General features: G+C 42.7%; 1 protein-coding gene across 1 annotated transcript in view; it reads right to left on the bottom strand.

The window, feature by feature from the left end:
* The window catches only part of NEGR1 (neuronal growth regulator 1), a gene marked incomplete at its 3' end in the record, with an annotated part of 221,490 nt that overhangs the window by 55,754 nt on the left and 148,808 nt on the right, over window positions 1-16,928 (bottom strand). The window contains exon 4 of the mRNA XM_080348848.1: window positions 15,200-15,331. Coding sequence (XP_080204974.1) covers window positions 15,200-15,331 — 132 coding nt within the window. The remainder of the gene's footprint in view (window positions 1-15,199; window positions 15,332-16,928) is intronic.

The raw sequence follows: 16,928 nt of genomic DNA on the forward strand, positions 1-16,928 counted from the left end.
CACCCGCTACGCCCAGGCACCCGCATCAGGAAACCTTCCCTGGCAATTCCTGCTGGAAAAGCTTCTGCAAAACTGACGTGCCCTTGTGTTGGCTGGAGTTCATTTACCTCAGCGATTTATACAAAAAGTTGTGTGGAGGTGAAGGGGGAAAATGAGTATCAGCATCCTGGAGTGGTACTAAGGAGCGAGGAGGAGGAAGGGGGATGCTCTCAGGCACCTGCTGCCAATCCAGAAGGAAGGGCTGGCCGGGAGCCTGGGCACTGACAGAAAGCAGTGCTTTTCCTTTGCTTTTTCTCTCCCTCTAAGGAAGAAAAAAGCAATGGACTTCAACAAATTCCAGGAATTACTAAGTAGATATTTTGGCAGCCAAGCTAAGGAGAAAGTGAATTAAAGCAAGCTGGTAGTTTTCCAAGGAAAGAACAGTTGGAACGAAAATGCAGAGTATTTCAACATTGGCCAGAAATGCAATGAGAGACCTGCTGGAGTCCCACAGGAGCACATCCAGGAGGCAAAGCACAAAAGCAGATAAGTCCAGCATGAGACACCCAGGGAAATGACAAACCATGCCATGCATCATCAGTATGACAGTTACCCTGCTGCTCGGACCACTGAGACACTCGTGATGGTGTTTCTGTACTGCCACCCTCGTAGCTGGACCCTCCTGAAAGCACAACACGGTCACCAAACAAACACCTGAACACAGAACATACCCCAGGGACATGTGTCCCTTCGGCCTGGCAAGGAGCCTTTTGGTGATTATTTTCTAAATAATTTTGCATCCTCACCATGGACATTTTGTCTCATCCATATTTCTCACACTTGTGCCTGTTAAGTGCCATGTGTCAAAAGCTTATGAAACTCAACACATGACATCTGCCTTCCCCAGCAATAAATAAGAATTAGTGAGACAGTGTGATTTGTTGTCGATGAGTCCATGGTAGCTGTTACCCTCCTCAGGTTATCTCCCAGGTACAAACACATCTTGTTCCAGTTCCAGCCTGTGTTTGGGGACTGGAAACATGCCAGGGGACTGCCAGGTCCCCTGAGCAACAGGCAACTCAGACCTTACCCAGCCTTTCTCAGGTCTCAGAAGTAACAACTTCATCATTGTTTGTTTTTTTGATGAAGTTTGTTATCTTCTTCTGGTGAATTGAGACAGCGATTTGCTTCTGGAAGACTGTTCTCTATGTACTGTAGGTTCAGCTTTACTTGTCTGTTCTTGCTCTCCAGTCTTGGTGGCCCACAGGTGACCAACCTTCCCTTCTTCTGATGGTGGGGCAGAGAAGCAGGAGGAGACATCTGACGAGTTGCAGTGCTGGGAAGACAGGCCAGGACCTCCCAGAGGTGTTCTACGGATGCATTTTCTAGTGCAAACCACCTGCTTCATGGGACACTAGTGTGGTTTCAGTCCAAGTACCAAAAGTTCAGAAAGGCAGAAAGAATTTGGATTAGCGCAGCTGGATAAGACAATTTGATAGGGATACATTGCATCACTAAATATGCAAGACAGAAGAAAAAAGGAATCAGCTCTTCCCTATCTCCTTTATGGGCTAGGCAAGCAATAATTAACCATAATTGAAGCAAGAGAGATTTAGGTCTGGTTAGCTATTGCTGGAAAAGATTGCTTAAGGTGACTATCAAGGTACTCTTTTCTCTTAAAATCAAAAAAGAAAGGTTGACAATTTGAATACTGGCATCTGCATCGGACTGCACCATCAGCCTGACTCCTCAGCTCCTCCTCTGGGTTGAATTTCTGTGGTCTCTAGAATTATTAAGCATCAGAACAGTTCCTATAATGACAAATTCCTTTACTCTTTTCTGCAGATACCAGTGTTGTGTTTAAGGTTATATGCCATTTTTCAACACAATTGGAAAAAAAGAAATTATATTCTCCTCAGGTTGTAATAGTAATGAGATCTCCAGGTTCATGCTTAACTACAAAAATGAGGTAAGTACTAAAACTGGATTTGGAATTCAATATAATAATTCAAAAGACTGAGGTAGAACTTTTTTGCAGAAAACTTATCTTGTACACCTTGCATCTGATTTGATATATTCCAGATATATAACAAAATTTCTAGGTGTACTCACCAAAATGATATTTCTAAGGACAGAACTCATTACTACTGTATAATAAATGGAAGCATAAGTCAGAGTTAGCACTGAACAGATTGTTTGGGGTTGCAAAGACAGCAGCTGTCACAGCTTGACAGCTTTCTTGTTAGTGAATCAGCTTTACTGACAGGCTTTTTGATTGAAAACCACTGTTCACTGACAGTGTGTTATAGCTGATATACATATGCATCTCATGAAGAATGAGAAAGAGCTGTAAAAGGTCTAGAAGCTATTGCTCGATATTAAAAAGAAGTGAAGTTTACATAAAGGGGTTTTGGGTTTCTGCCCCCTCCCCAGTAATCTGCAGCAGATATAAGTGTATAAAACAAGACAAACCGCACTAAGATGTGACAAGTCACATGCAAGGTCAGGTTAAAGTGGTTTTTCTAATGAAAAGCAATAAACTCAGAGAAATACCAGTTGCTTTCGAACACTCTTAGGAGAAGTTTGTGTAATTGAAAACTAAGTTTAGCAATAAAATGAGAGAAATAAAACTCAGTGTGACTCTGACTGGGGCTTCCCAAACCTCCTACTAGCCCAAAGGAGGGATCTGCTGGAGCAGATACATCCATATTAATTGAAAAAAAAAAAACAAAAACAAAAACAAACCTGTTTACTTAGAGTCACATTTTTCTCTTATATGCTGCATTGGTGTCAATGGCTTCAACTGGCAGCTCCACGGGAGCATTGGCTGCTGCAAAATATCTGTGCAAACCCATCCCTGCACTGAAAACATGGTACCAAAATAATTAACTGGTTGTGATAAAGGAGGTGTTGTATTGAAATAAATGCATCTCAAGGCTCTCTCTCTCTTTTCCCCCATCTGTATTTATTTATAAGATTTTCCATATCAAGTAACTTCTTCCATCTCAGCTCTGTGGCATTTCAACAGATAAAAGCCAATGAACTGGGTGCAACAGATATCACGCTTCATTCTGAGATCATTGCTTAAAACCAAGCACACAAGATGCTGGGCTGAGGGAGACTAAAGCCAAAAACAATGAGAGCCATTTAGAAATACCAGAAACATCCAGGGTTTTGCAGTTTCTCCCTGATGATCATTTATATCCTTGTTACAACTGCTCATTTCCAAAGAATGTCACGCATTTCTCAAGAAGAGACAACAAATCACAAGTCAATGCTTAGATGCAGAGCTGACTTTACATGAGATATCCAAAACACTGGGAGTTCGCCACTTAAATATTTAATTTCTGCATTGAAAGATAATTCCTGATTTGCTCTTTTCCTTGAGATTCTCTTTTGCCATCAATAATACCAGGTGCAGAAGCAGTGAGCACCTGGATTTTGAGACATTTGATATTAAACAGGATTTTGCTCAAAATACACTGGAGATGGTGCATTTTCAAGTGAATTCTTCTGAATTCCTTCAGTCTAGAAATGTCTGTCTCAACCTTTGTGCCCACTGTGTGACAGGTACCAAAGCAGCTGAAGCATCATGGTTGCTCACGTTCCTCATTTTGGGAAGTGGCACTGGATACAGGGCAGAGGTTCATCACAAGAGCTTGTGTTTGCTCTACAGCTCCAAGGTCCAAAAAAGGTCACATCAGCCTCAAAGTCCTTTGTTTTTATTTGAGAAGAAACAGAAAATATGAAGAGAACCAGTTTTATGAATCATAATGCCTGAAGAATGATGTTGGCAATTTTTCCTTTCTTTTGTGTCAACAACACTGCTTTCCTTTAAACTATAAAAGCAGAAATATTCCTCCTCAAAGCTCCCCTAGCTCAGATCCAGCGCCTGCACCACACACTTCTAATACCAGCCAAATTGCAGAAGTTATTAAAAACTAATTTAGCAATCTCACCGGGGGACAAACAAGTTGTAACAATATCATTCCTGTTTTACCAGGGACTGGATGTCTCATTGAAATGCCAAATGTAGTTGGGGCAGAAGCCACCACAGCCGTGCCCACACACTCACACGTTGTGCTGAATAGATTTTATTTGCAGAACCATTTCAAAGAAGCAATGACTGCTACTGGAAGAAAAAAACAAAACAAAACAAAAACATCCCCCCCCCACACTAAGCAAAAAAACACTCTGAAAAAACAAAACAAAAGAAACCCAAACAAAAACAACAAACAAAAAAAACAAGAACAAAACAAAAAAACCCCAAAACTGACAACAACAAAATCCCACAAAATCCAAACCAAAACCAAACCCCAAGGGCTGGAGAGTTTTGCAAGACTGACACACTGCTCAGACTTGTCTGTTCATGACCCCAGTTGGTGTCACCAGCTGCACTCAAAACGCTTGAAACTGTCACCTGCAAGTGAGACTAAGTCTTAGACCAACAGCAACAAGGAAGACTACAATTACTGGGAGAAACATTGCTTTACAACACGTTGACTATTATGAGAAATATTTTAAGTAATTGTTTTTGCTGAAGAGCAATCTGGGCAAGTGAACGCTCCTGGAAGCTGAAGAGCTCTCCATTAATTTTGGCTCTCGTTTGGAGTCTGACACAGCCTGCTCTGTACTTCAAATTGCTGCTTGAAATGCATAAGCTCTTTGGAGATGAGTCATCTTCTATTAAGACTTCAATTTTCCCAAACTGTATTTTAGCTGGTATTTAAAGTGGGAGCACCTGGCTGAGGAGCTTGCAGTGGTTTGGAGACAGGAGAAGGCATCTGCCCCAGGCAGCAACCACTTGTAGAAGGGCTTTTCTGCATCCCTACAAACACCTCCTTGCTTTGCATCCCACCAGGTTTGAGGGGGTTAATGTCCCACCTGCAGATGTCAAATTTTAGCACATCTGAGGACAACAGCAAGCTGCATGCTGACCCTTGGGGAGCAGCCCATCCAGAGGAACACAGTCCTGCTGATGCTGGGACCAAGGCAGCTTCACTGGAGTGGATGCACAGAGGTGTCCAAAATCTTACTGCAACCTTGTTTTGACTTTAAAACAATAGCGCAAGTGGAAAAGTACACACAAGTTATAAAAAAACCCCTTCATTAATTTTATTGCATGCACTTTCACCAACAATGGTCTGAAGCCTTTCCATTGTGTCTGTGCAACAACCATCAACAACATATAGTTAAAAAATTTTCACTTATATTAGGAGAGCTTGTCATGGGTGCTCTACAGGGTGTTTCAAAAAGGTGGACCCAATTTGAAATCATTATATCTTTGAAACTGGGTCCATCTTTTGGAAACACCCTGTATTATTTCTCACAGCACAGTCTCCCAGAGATGCATAAACATAATGAACAGCATTTACTGCTATACCATAATTATACAATATGTGGACATGTAACTACTGGAAGAGTGTAAATATGTGCAAATTAGTACAGCTATTTTTATCCCAAGGACTTGTTTTCCTGGTGACAAGGAACAGAGATTACTTTCAAATGTGTAATCATGGCAGTCCTCAGAATTAACCACTGCAGAAATGACAAATAATCAGCATCTATAGGCTTCCGAAACAATAAAATCCAGATTTGAATAATAGAAATAATTTTTAATAGCTAGGTCAGACATGCTGCTTACAAAGAAAACAGTGCTTGAAAATGGATTTGTTTGCGTATTATTTAAATGTGCTAATTCCTCTGCCTGGTTCACAAACTGGTGTTGGAGATACTCTTCACACAGTGAAGGACAAATGTGATGTGGGTTTGGTGTCTTAAAGTCTTAATTTGCCTTTGCATCCAAAAGCTGGGCCATTACAGCAGCAATACAGGTGTTACACTGGAGCAGCATTTCCTCGTCCACCAAAGGAGCCAAACTGCATCCTTGTTCTGCAGCTCCATGGGCCTCTGCTCAACCTGAGACATTGACCAGGCTGCTGTCCTGACACATCTGCATTGCACCACAGGCGAATGCAGCCCATGTTCCTCCCAAAACAGCACAAATATCACTTGAGGGGGGAAAAAAAAACCATAATCACTTGGCAGAGTTAGGCAGAGATTTTCTTTAAGAAGATGAAAAATGTACTCCATATCTGTCAGGGGGATATTCTGAGTAATAATACTCTAACTTCTTCAAATACAAGCCCTCGTTTCATGTTGCCAAAGCCCTTGATTATGTGCTATGGCAGCAGAATGCCATCTACATGAAGGAGCATGATAATCAATTTTGTCACGCTTCAATATGAGCAGTGTTTTTCAGAAACATGCAGTAACTGCGCAGCGGTTTGCAGAAAGTAATGGTAAACTACAACACCACAGAAAGAAATCAATGTTAATTTAGGAGCCAAATTGCACTTGTGTCAGAATCTTGAACTATATTGTTTTAATCTGACTGCTGAAATGTTAAAATACCTGAAGGACATAAAATCACAAACATTACTTTCCTAAGAGGCTTCTTGCCCCACCAGTGAGCAGAAAGATATTTTCTTCAAATCAACTACATTCTTTCCCCACCCCACCAACTGAGGTGGTATTAAATATATGACCAGTTTTAATTGAATCGGTACAAGCTGTTTTTCATTAAGTGCTACTGTGAGATAGGACATCATCTAACTCATACAAGTTATCTCAGTGACGAGAATAGCTTTCAAAGTAAACAAATAAGAATTTAGTCCTTATTTTGTCCACAAATAACAAAAAAAAAAAAAAAGAGGTGAGAAAATCCCAGCTGATTAAATTGTACATGATCAAAAGCTCCATCTTACAGGACAGCAGAAAATTCTTCCAAGATCTTGATCTTATGCTAAAGACCCCGGTTCTTATTTGCTCTGGTTTCACCTGAAATATTTTGCTAGCAGCTCCTTGTCTGGATGGCAGGACCCAAACCCAAGCTCTGCTGTCACTGACTCACATCACGATCAGAGTTTTCATCTCAGCTGCACTGGCACCTGTTCTGCTTTCACTGGAGTGGGTGGATTTGTATCCTCATATACTGACCCACCGATATAGAAACTAATTACGCTGTTATTTCTCTGCCCCCAGCTGTGTATGAGATGCGCTGTAGAACAGACATCCTCTCCATTGCTCCTCTAAATGCCTCCCTGTGCCTTTCTAATTGAAAGAGTTGCTCAGATGTAGAAGTCATAACTACTGAAGTAGAACACTTGATTTTTAAAATTACATTGATACTTAATGACAACAGGAAAAATGAGTCAAGAAATGGTTTTGATGGATTAACACAAACCTGCACACTTGCCTGTGCTGCAGACTGCCAGTGCATAATTCAAGAGGCTGGTCCCTCTTCCCCATCATGCAGCACTGTTCTCACCATTCCAAATGTTAGCACAAACCTAAATTTGATCTTTTGCAACAGTTTTCAGATGGAAAAAGTGAAGGGAGAACACCATCCATTCCCCAGGGCTGTGGCCATCAGGACAAAACAAAAGGAGACCAAAGCTCACAGCCTTCTTCCCCCCAAGCCCAGAAAATTTGTTAAAAACGGGGTAGGCTGAGGTTGTGCTTTGGACACAGGTTGTGCCTGGCCAGGGTCATCTCTCATGCTTCCAGACCCTGACCCACCATGCAAGTCTGCGATGGGCACCAGCATCACCCTCACCCACACATCTGAGACCAAGAACAGTGGAACAGAGCAGAGTCATGGTCTGGAAAGCTGCAGAAAGCTCCACTGGTCCAGTAACAGAAGCAAACATGAACCAGTACTTGGGTTGCCAGGAATCCCCAGTATGACTCAGAAGTCAAAATCCCACTTTTGAATGGTAACTTGAGAATTTAAGACAATGTGTTTCACAGAAACCAGTGAAACCACACTCCAGAGTGCTCTTAGCTTTTTAGATTGTGATTTCAATACTTCAGGAGGGGATTGCAAAGTTTGGTCTGCCAAGGCTTCGTGTCGATGGGAATTGTGGCTGCTCAGCACCCACAAATTACTCTCTGTTGTTACAATATTGGGAAATACTTTGTGATTAAAGAGAGACCAACCTACATGATGCAGTTTTTAAATGCATGAATTTCAGCCAGATGAATAATATCAACCACTGCAACAGCCAGTTCCATGGTCAGATCTGAGAATATGATTTCATCTCATGTGGGTGCAATTCTGTTTGAAGAGTTGATGTGACCAAATTTACTTGATATAAACAATGCATTAAAGAAAAGTGGTAATTTCTTCTCTACAGTTTTAAAATTTTCTTTCAGAGAATGGGTTTTAGCTGGTTTAAAAGAAAAAACAACAAAAAAAACCCACAACAAAACAACTTTTTAATTGGATGGAGGTGTCCTCATCCAGAGGAACCAAATCTGATTAAGTTTCAGGTCCTCTAAAGCTGCAAAATGCAGCACCCTTCTCAGGCTGGCTAATCAATGAGCAATACTGCAAAAACAGAAACATACAAACATGCACAACTGTTCAATACATTGTCCATGTTGTTTTAAGAAAAAAAAAAAAAAAAGCTGCATTTATGGATCCAAATACATTTACATAGACTTACTGGTTTCTCCAACAAAATTACTCTTGTCTCCTATAAGGTAATGCTCACCATAACCCCCAAGTGCTAAGTTAAGTCAAGGATATATATATATGAAGCTGCACAAGTTTTAAAAAGTGAAAGAATGGGAGTTATTTATTTATTCTTCAGCAGAAGACACTCCTCCTTCCCCTCTCTCATATTAGAAGAAATTGGAAACTAAAACAGCTCTGAGTATTTTTTACTTGGTACCAAAGCAGAGGAGGACCAAGACCTTTGGAAATATTTGGGCCTTGCCTTTTTATTTAAAAACATGTGCACCTTGATTGTGGGAAATTTGTTGAATCCAAACCAAAACCCAAACGCTTGCCAAGCAAATGTTTTTCACAGGTCAGCAATCGTCCACAGCAAGACACTTCCTGGGAAAATAAAGTCACAGCAACCTGTCCAAGTATTAGGAGCCCCACGAAACACTGAAGTCCTCTAATGTTTATCTCCAGTAGGTTTAAGGTTACAGATATAATTAGGTTAGACTGGCTAGTACAGTATGTCTGATTTCAAAGTAAAATCAGAGTATTATGCATAATATTATGCAAAACACCATAGCAACAGTAAGGCAGACTTCTAAGAAATGCTAATGAGATAAGCTGTTCTGCAAAAACCTTAACCTGTCCAAGCAAAAACCAAACACACCACTTAAAATTCATACAAGAAACTCACACATTCCTTCTATAAAAAAACCCCACAGCATAAAGCACCTTATCAAACCATCACGGCAGGAAGCGGCCACAAGGTCTGCGCCCAAAAAACCCAACCAAAACCCACCACTAAACCACACAGGGATCATTTACTGAAAAACAGGAAACACATACACAAAAAGGAAAGGATAAGGAGGCAGAATCATACCCAACACAGATTTTGACCACTTTTAATGACCAGAACTAATTATTTTATATTTCAAGTTAAGACAACGAAAGAATAATGGAGCAAATACTTGAATAAACCAAACTGAATAGAAAACCAATTGGCCTAATAAACTTCAAAAATATATTCAAGAGCTGGATGAAGCAAATGTTATTTTTGAGGTGCAAGTGCCTAACACAGCCTTCACCATCCTTGGTCAGACAAGGAGAGAGCAACAGGAGCCATGGAATTACAAGCCAGTCCATTTATCATTTATTATTAATACATTAATGCCATTATCAGAGAACCCTGATACAACCCTGATATGTTGAAGAAGTGTTCTGAAAAGTGGGTGAAACCAAACAGGAATGGGTTCAACACCTGGGATTTGTCAGAACTAAACAGGAACGGGTTCAATGCTTGGGATTCATCAGCTGGATGAACATAGAGAGGAGGTGAGACAGATGTTCTGACCAGGGCTGGCGGGGTAAAACCCGCCAAAGTGTCCTGCTGTCACAGGGAAGACACATCCCCACCCAGATATACACATGGGCATCAGAAATATTCCTTCCACACCTCACCTGGCATGCTAGCTCAAGTTATAAACACCTTATCCAAGCCCTTCCCTAGCACCAGGTGATCTACAGGGAAGAAATGTTTAGTTAATCCCCTAGAAAACATGACCCAAGAATGAAGATGAGATGATTAAGGGCTGGTTAAATCAAGGAGGTGAGCTTGAGGAGCATAAGCCCACGGCTTTCGAAGGGCTGGAAAAGTGAGACGGAGCTGTGGCCTGTTCCCCAGGGACAGCTGAGGGATGGAGCTGTCACCTGCAGGGAATGTTCCCATCAGAAACGGTGAAAAACGGGGAGTTTAGGGCTCTGATTGAGCCAAACGTGTTGCCCATGGAGCTGCCATCTCTGGAGGTGCCTTACATTGGGGCTGGGAAAATGTCTACTGACAACACTGATTCAGCAGCACAATTTACAATGTAATACAGTTTTTTACAGGTTACCATATAGTCTGTTCACTTCCGTTTTCCTGTTTCAATATTTCCATGATCTAATGGAAAATACCTGTACAAAGAGGCGCTGCTGTAAGCAGACGTAGCTCAGTATCTAGACTATTTTGAGTTATCCTTAGATTGTTTGTATTTTCTGTCTCCAAAATCCAGCAGATGAGCTTTTTCTGCCGTGGAGCGCAGTCTGTTGGAGGCAGGAGAGCTGCTGCAGGTGGAGCCCAGGTGCCCTCTGCATCATTTCCTCAAAGAATCTCCTGCCAGAAAAACTCCTCGGGAGTCCTGGCTCCAAAATGAAGACTTGCCCTCCCCAGGACAGCCAAACCGACCAGACCACACTGGTGCTTCCCAGTGCCAGCTGGGCTGCCTTAGCACAGGAACTGTAATTTTCACCTCCCCAGTAAGTGCTGATGAATCTGGCCTTCAATTTGCAGCATGATGGGGTTCATAAACGCTGAAATAAAATTATTGTCTTTTAATTTCAACCGAATGGCTTTTTTTATTTTCAAAGCCACCGGATCTTAATTCAGTAAAATCTGTGAGAACCAGCTTTAACAGAGCTGTTCAAGATACAATTACAGAAAAGCAGACCCTTAGTGTATATTATCTGAAAAAAGGAATACCGCAACACAGCTCCACCGTAAAAGCCCACATTTACTGCTTGTTTACGCAGCTGACAGTTTTAGATAAATTAAAATAAATGCCAGTTCTGTGATGCACACATCTCGTCATCATCTCAGCAGGGCTTCAACACTCCTGGGGATTCTCACATTATCAACTGCCTTTAATATTTTTAAGTATGGCACTAATAACCCTTAAGAGACTCAGTGAAGCTGCAGTACCATATGTACAGTTTCAGATGAGATATTAAAGTCCTGCTAATCCAGACACTGGTTCATTCAAAGTGGGCTTCAATATAATAATCTATAAATCAGTATTTTCTTTATAAAATGGAATGGGAAATGCTAATAAGATTTACTTGTGAAATGAAATTGGATTATATTTCATCTATTCTAACTTGATTTGGTACTGTATTCTTTCTTCATAAACCAGCAGCCTTATTCCAACGTCCCCCCCCCAAAATGAGTCAGTCAACTGTACCACAAATTCTCAGGCCACTGTTTTTAGAAAGGAAATTAAGGGACAGACATAAATTAAGTAGAAAGTGTAGATTATGCAATATGCGGCAGTATAAGTAAAGTCATTAGAGTTGTAATGTACGTGCTGTAAGGCAGACAGCAGGCTGTTGTTTATGTATGGCTGGAAGTTGCCCAGCCAAGAAACTTGAATTTCAGAAAGTAATTTAAACCTGGTAATTTTCTTGTACATGCTTGGATGACTGAACAACCACTCCACGCGATGAATATCCGTATTCAAAATTATGCTTATATCCACTGTAACCGCTCAGGGCTCATTGATACATTCTATTAACTGGGCACAATAAAACCTTGATTTATTCTACGGCTATCACATCTGCAGTCAAGAACGATCCTTTTAATAACAGGGAAACAGTACTAAAAATTGTTGGCAGCAGTGGTTAAGCGATCACGCTAATGCAAATGCAGCGCTGTGCTGTCACCGTGCGGCGCTGGAGATGGCATGGCCAACTGTGGCTGTCGGGGACAGGGTGGGGACACAGAGGTGGCACAGGGATGGCTCGGACTGAGATGAGGTGACACTCCTGCAGCACACAGCCATCCCTCAGGGTGCAGGAGCTGAAGCAGGAGCCGCACACTTTCCTTGCCAGGAGGATTTTCTATCGTCAGCACAAGAGGTGGGAAAGGCGACAGATGTTTTGTGAAGTTATGGGATCCCTGTGAGGCTGAAGGAGGGAGTTTGATGTGATGGTCACTGCTCCAGCAACGCCTGCTGAGGAACCCAGTCAACAGTAAGTGGCATTAAACACAGGTGGAGGCACCTGTCAGTTGGACAAGTGTCCCTATCCCAGGGGTACACCCACTCAACAACACCAAGGTGGGCGAGGAGCTGCAGAGGCTGCAGGGCTGGTGCTGAGCCCCCACGGCAGGGTCAGCAAAACCAAGAAAATCAAGAAATGGGATTTTTTTGGGGGGGAGGGGAGGGGGAGCGGTGAGTAGGGATGAGGTGGGACTGGGTTGGACGGAGAAAATCTTACTCTTTATTAGTTTGTTAGGCAAATGAACAGATATTTTAAAAGAAGAAACAGGATTGAAGAACACTCGACTAGGGAAACTCTGCCTGACTCAGAGTAACCAAGGACCTGAAGGCTTCCTCTCTTCTACAGTATTTCTTCCATTATGACCTTTCCAGATTTAAACTTGAAAATACATTTGATGCAAACTCCCTGTGACTCGTAGACAAACCATAGCTCTCCTAAAGGAAATACTGAGCTTTTGCTGATGGAAAGCTACTGTGCCAGGCCAGTCCAACAGGCAGCAAACAGGCACCGTTCTGCTGGTTTGATGGTGTGTGTAATATCCCTTTTGACTGGGGCTGCCCACGCTGAGCTGCTGGGAACTCGCCCCAGCAGCACTGGCCACCCCTGCACGTCCCACCCACTGGCACACAAGGTGTCCCCAGGGCTGTTGATGGCAGGATGAGCTCTCCCAGCACTGGTCACCCCTGGCACGACTCTCTTCTGACCACCACGAGCCACGTTCTGCCTGCTCAGAAGGGATGAGCGTCAGCAGCAGGGAGCAGGTGCTGGAAGTGCTTCTGCATTGTGCTGAGCTGGCTGGGGAGAGCACGCTAATCCAAACAAACGCATCAGCAATTAGCTGAATGCAACAAATCATTCACGTATACAAAGTACTTCATGTTGTAGCTAGATCTCAGGTTTACATTGCTTCAATTTTATTTTTTCCTCCCTCCATTTTCTTCTTTAGTTGTAAGAAATATTAAAAAAAAGATACTTTGCACATCCCCATTGCAGATGTAGAAGTTTGTTTGAACCTGTCAGAACACCATGTGCATCCATCCAAGGACACTTCCAGCTTAGACCAGGTAGGTGGACCAGGACAAAGATCAGCTTGGACACTTGATTCAAGTATTTACGAGCTTGTTGGTTGGTTTAGCAGCCTGTAATGTGTTTGTCACTGCAGACAAAGGTACCTCACACTGCGTGCTGCAGCCAGACCTGACCCCCCTGGCTTGTGGTGTGCACCAAGGGGCAGCGTCACCTCCTGAGCCTGTACATCCACCCACACAGACACCGCTTCTCCCATTGCCCCCTTGGTTCAGTGTTCAGGGAGAGCAAATCCCATCCCACCTGTGTCCCAGCCCCTGCTGTGTCCTCTCGGGAGGTGTTGGTCCCTTCGGTCACTGTGCAGACCTGAGCTGTGGCTGGTGGAGGGACCAAGGGCTGGTGCAGAACAAACCACCGCTACTCAGCTTCACCTTCCCAGTGCTGCCAGAGCTCATCTTCCTACCCACAAAAACACAACTGGCTCAGAACTCACACTGATGAAACAGCAAACCGAGGTCAGAAATTGCTCCGGCTTTGTCATGAACTCAGATGCAGAACACAGGCCAACAAGAGCATCAGTGGCACGCAACATTGCAGCTTGGGTTTCGGATTGGGCCAGCTGAGGCGGTGCTTTTATCTGAACCATGACTCATATAAATCTAAATTCCAGCTCAGAAGGCAAGACAAATTACATGAGTTTACCACCTTCTCTGTGCCTTTTTTTTTTTTTAATAAAAAAAATAAATACACAAACCGACCACCAAACAGGCTTACCAACTTTTCCCTTCCTGTGAACACAGAGAGCTCTTCAGACAGCTGTTTTCACCCTTATTAAAATCCCCATCATATGAAATAATACAGATGCAATATTTATTCTGCTAAAACTAGATTGAGCTCATGGCTCCTCCTGGTCCCTACTGCAAGTTATTGATCTAACAACACAAAACTTTTGAGCACAGCTTGTGTGAAAGGTGTCACCCCAAAACACCATGTACACACCTAAGTGTCTGCACAACGATTTTTAAACCAGAAAGTGTTAGAGATTACCAGATAGCTGACTGCACTTAACCTAAGAAAATTCACAGTTAAAATGAATGAGAGTAATTATTATTATTATTATTAAATTTCCCCATGTACTCATGTTGGATGGGAAAAGAACATTGTTCTGAATGTTTCATGTCATACCAAGCACTAAACCAAATCCGGTTTCAAGTCAGAAACACCTCCCTCAGTGTGCAAACCTCAGATCAGACCCCACAGGCTGCAGAATGGGTTACAGGTGACCTTGGTGGCCCCTGGTGTCAACCACACAGCGAGGTCCCTGTGGCTGGAGAACTACACAAAGTCCTCCTGATCTTCACACCAGGGCAACCACAAGGAACAACCCATTGCCTCTACTGTAATTCAAATTTCCGCAGAGATCGATCACCATCTAATCACCCAAGCAGAATTTCAAAAAGTTTCTCATCTCCTTACATTACTGCACAACTGTGGCAAATTAAATCAGAAACGCTTCAGCCCAACAACCACAGCAGTTCTCAGAAGTTACTCAGATAATTACTCGAGACATTACTTCAAACACCGAGTCCCAGCACTGCAGCCCAGCCAGAGCAGCGGCTGTAAAGCCTGTGACAACGCGCCAGCAAACAAAAGAGAATTTGAACCTTAATCTCATTTTAACTTCCTTTGGCCAGACTAACTCAAACATCAAACAGCACAGGTCATTTTGATGCTGTAATACAAAACTCAAACATACTACAATTTCACCACAAGCAGCAGTTGTCTGCATTACAGCAGTTCTTTGCATTTTCTTCTCGCCACATCCCTCTTCTCCATTGGATTTAGTGATTAAAAAACAATACGACTTACAGTTTACTGTGACTTTTACTTTTTTCACGTCTGGGACTGAGACATCATTTTCTGCACTGCATTCATATTCCCCAGCCTGGTCTCTTGTAATTCCATAGATGTCCAGGTACTGTCCGCTCTCAAAGGGCTTTGCTGGAATGAAATAATCAGAGAGAGAAATTATTGGAAGCTAAGTACAAAGCACGTGAAGCTTCACAGACGTTCAAACAGCAGCCGGAGAGTTTTGCTGGGTAATACACATCCACAGGGAGGTTTTGCTGAGAAGCCCCAGCTCCAAGCTGGGCTGCAAACCCCCTTGAGCTCCTGGGCTTGGCCAAGGGGCCTCTTTATTAGCAAAAACGTGGTCTAGTCAAGATGATCTGGTCAGTAACACAGGTCTATACCTGATGGGCTTCACAGAACACAAGGTAGAGTCCTCAGTCACAACCTCACCTTAAGAGATCCAGTATCTGTTAGGACTCAGGGCTTGCACCTGGGCAGAGACCTGAGCCTTGCAGCTACCAGAGGCAAAGCCAGGGAGGATCAGGGTGAGCTTAAGGGGCAGAGAGACCAGCCTTAGGGCAGCTGATCCACCTCCCCTGCTGGTGGCCCCAGCATCAGTTTCCCATCACAGGTGAACTTGCTTTCTAACAACTGTTTGATCTTGTAGCCATACATCAACCAGGTGAGTATACAGACATAAGGATGATAAACCTCATCAGCTTGGGGGGTCATGGTCTCTGACACCACAGGATGGCTAAAGACACTGTGTCCTGGAAGGAACCGGTGGCCCATCACCTCTGTGGGTGCAAACTGGGTGGTGGGTCACCCCACATCCCACCTTCGGGGAAAAAGCCCTTTCAGGCTTGCTCACCACACCACTCAGTGCTTATGTGTTGTGTCCTAAGAAACATCTCATCATACTAATTAAAAACCAAATTACAGCTCTCCTCTCCCAAAGGACCCAAACCCAGTAAATAAGACCCTCAGTGCTTGCCTTGTTACACAGAAATAAGGACAAAGCAGTGCGAGCGCTCCTGAAAATAGATAGAGATCTATCTGACGGAAAACAATATGAAAACCAAACTGAAATATGTAACTCCTTGGTACATTATATCTGAAAACATCCATTACTTTAGAGAGTGAGAACAGTTACATGTTAAAAAAGCCAATTTATCTCTACTTGACATAGACTCACAACACACACAGACATTTCTGTAGTTTCTTGAACCCCAGCACCTCCCAGTGTTTCCCTGTTGCGGTTCCCACCCTGCAGAGCACACTGTGAAATCCTTCAGACAACAACTGCCACCTGGCTCCAAACTCATCTTTCGGTGGTTTTTGAGCAGTGCGCTCTAGGTGGGGATCAAATTAATTGTTTGAGATTCCTCACAAGGCATTCACCACATAATAAACCAAAAAATAACAAATACCATTTTTATCTTAAAACAATACATCATAACAGCCATTACTACAGAAGCTGGAAATTCTAGGCCTAAAGGTTAAAAAGATTTGCTGAAAGTGTTTTCCCAGACAGACAAGCTTTTAATTGGCTGTTAATAACTTTACAATTTACGGAGCAATGACAAAAACCCTAACTGGGTAGTGAGAACTAAGTAGAAGTGTTATTATTATTACGTTCATGTCCATCACGGCAGTGAATTTCATCTGCTTATCTCTTCAGGGATTAATGTTTTAAAGTGTGCAAGGTTCAAAACATCAATTATAGGAGTGTATCGTGTAGCAAGAT

Source organism: Nesoenas mayeri, assembly GCF_963082525.1.
Source record: "Nesoenas mayeri genome assembly, chromosome: 8".
In the NCBI taxonomy this organism is placed as follows: domain Eukaryota; kingdom Metazoa; phylum Chordata; class Aves; order Columbiformes; family Columbidae; genus Nesoenas; species Nesoenas mayeri.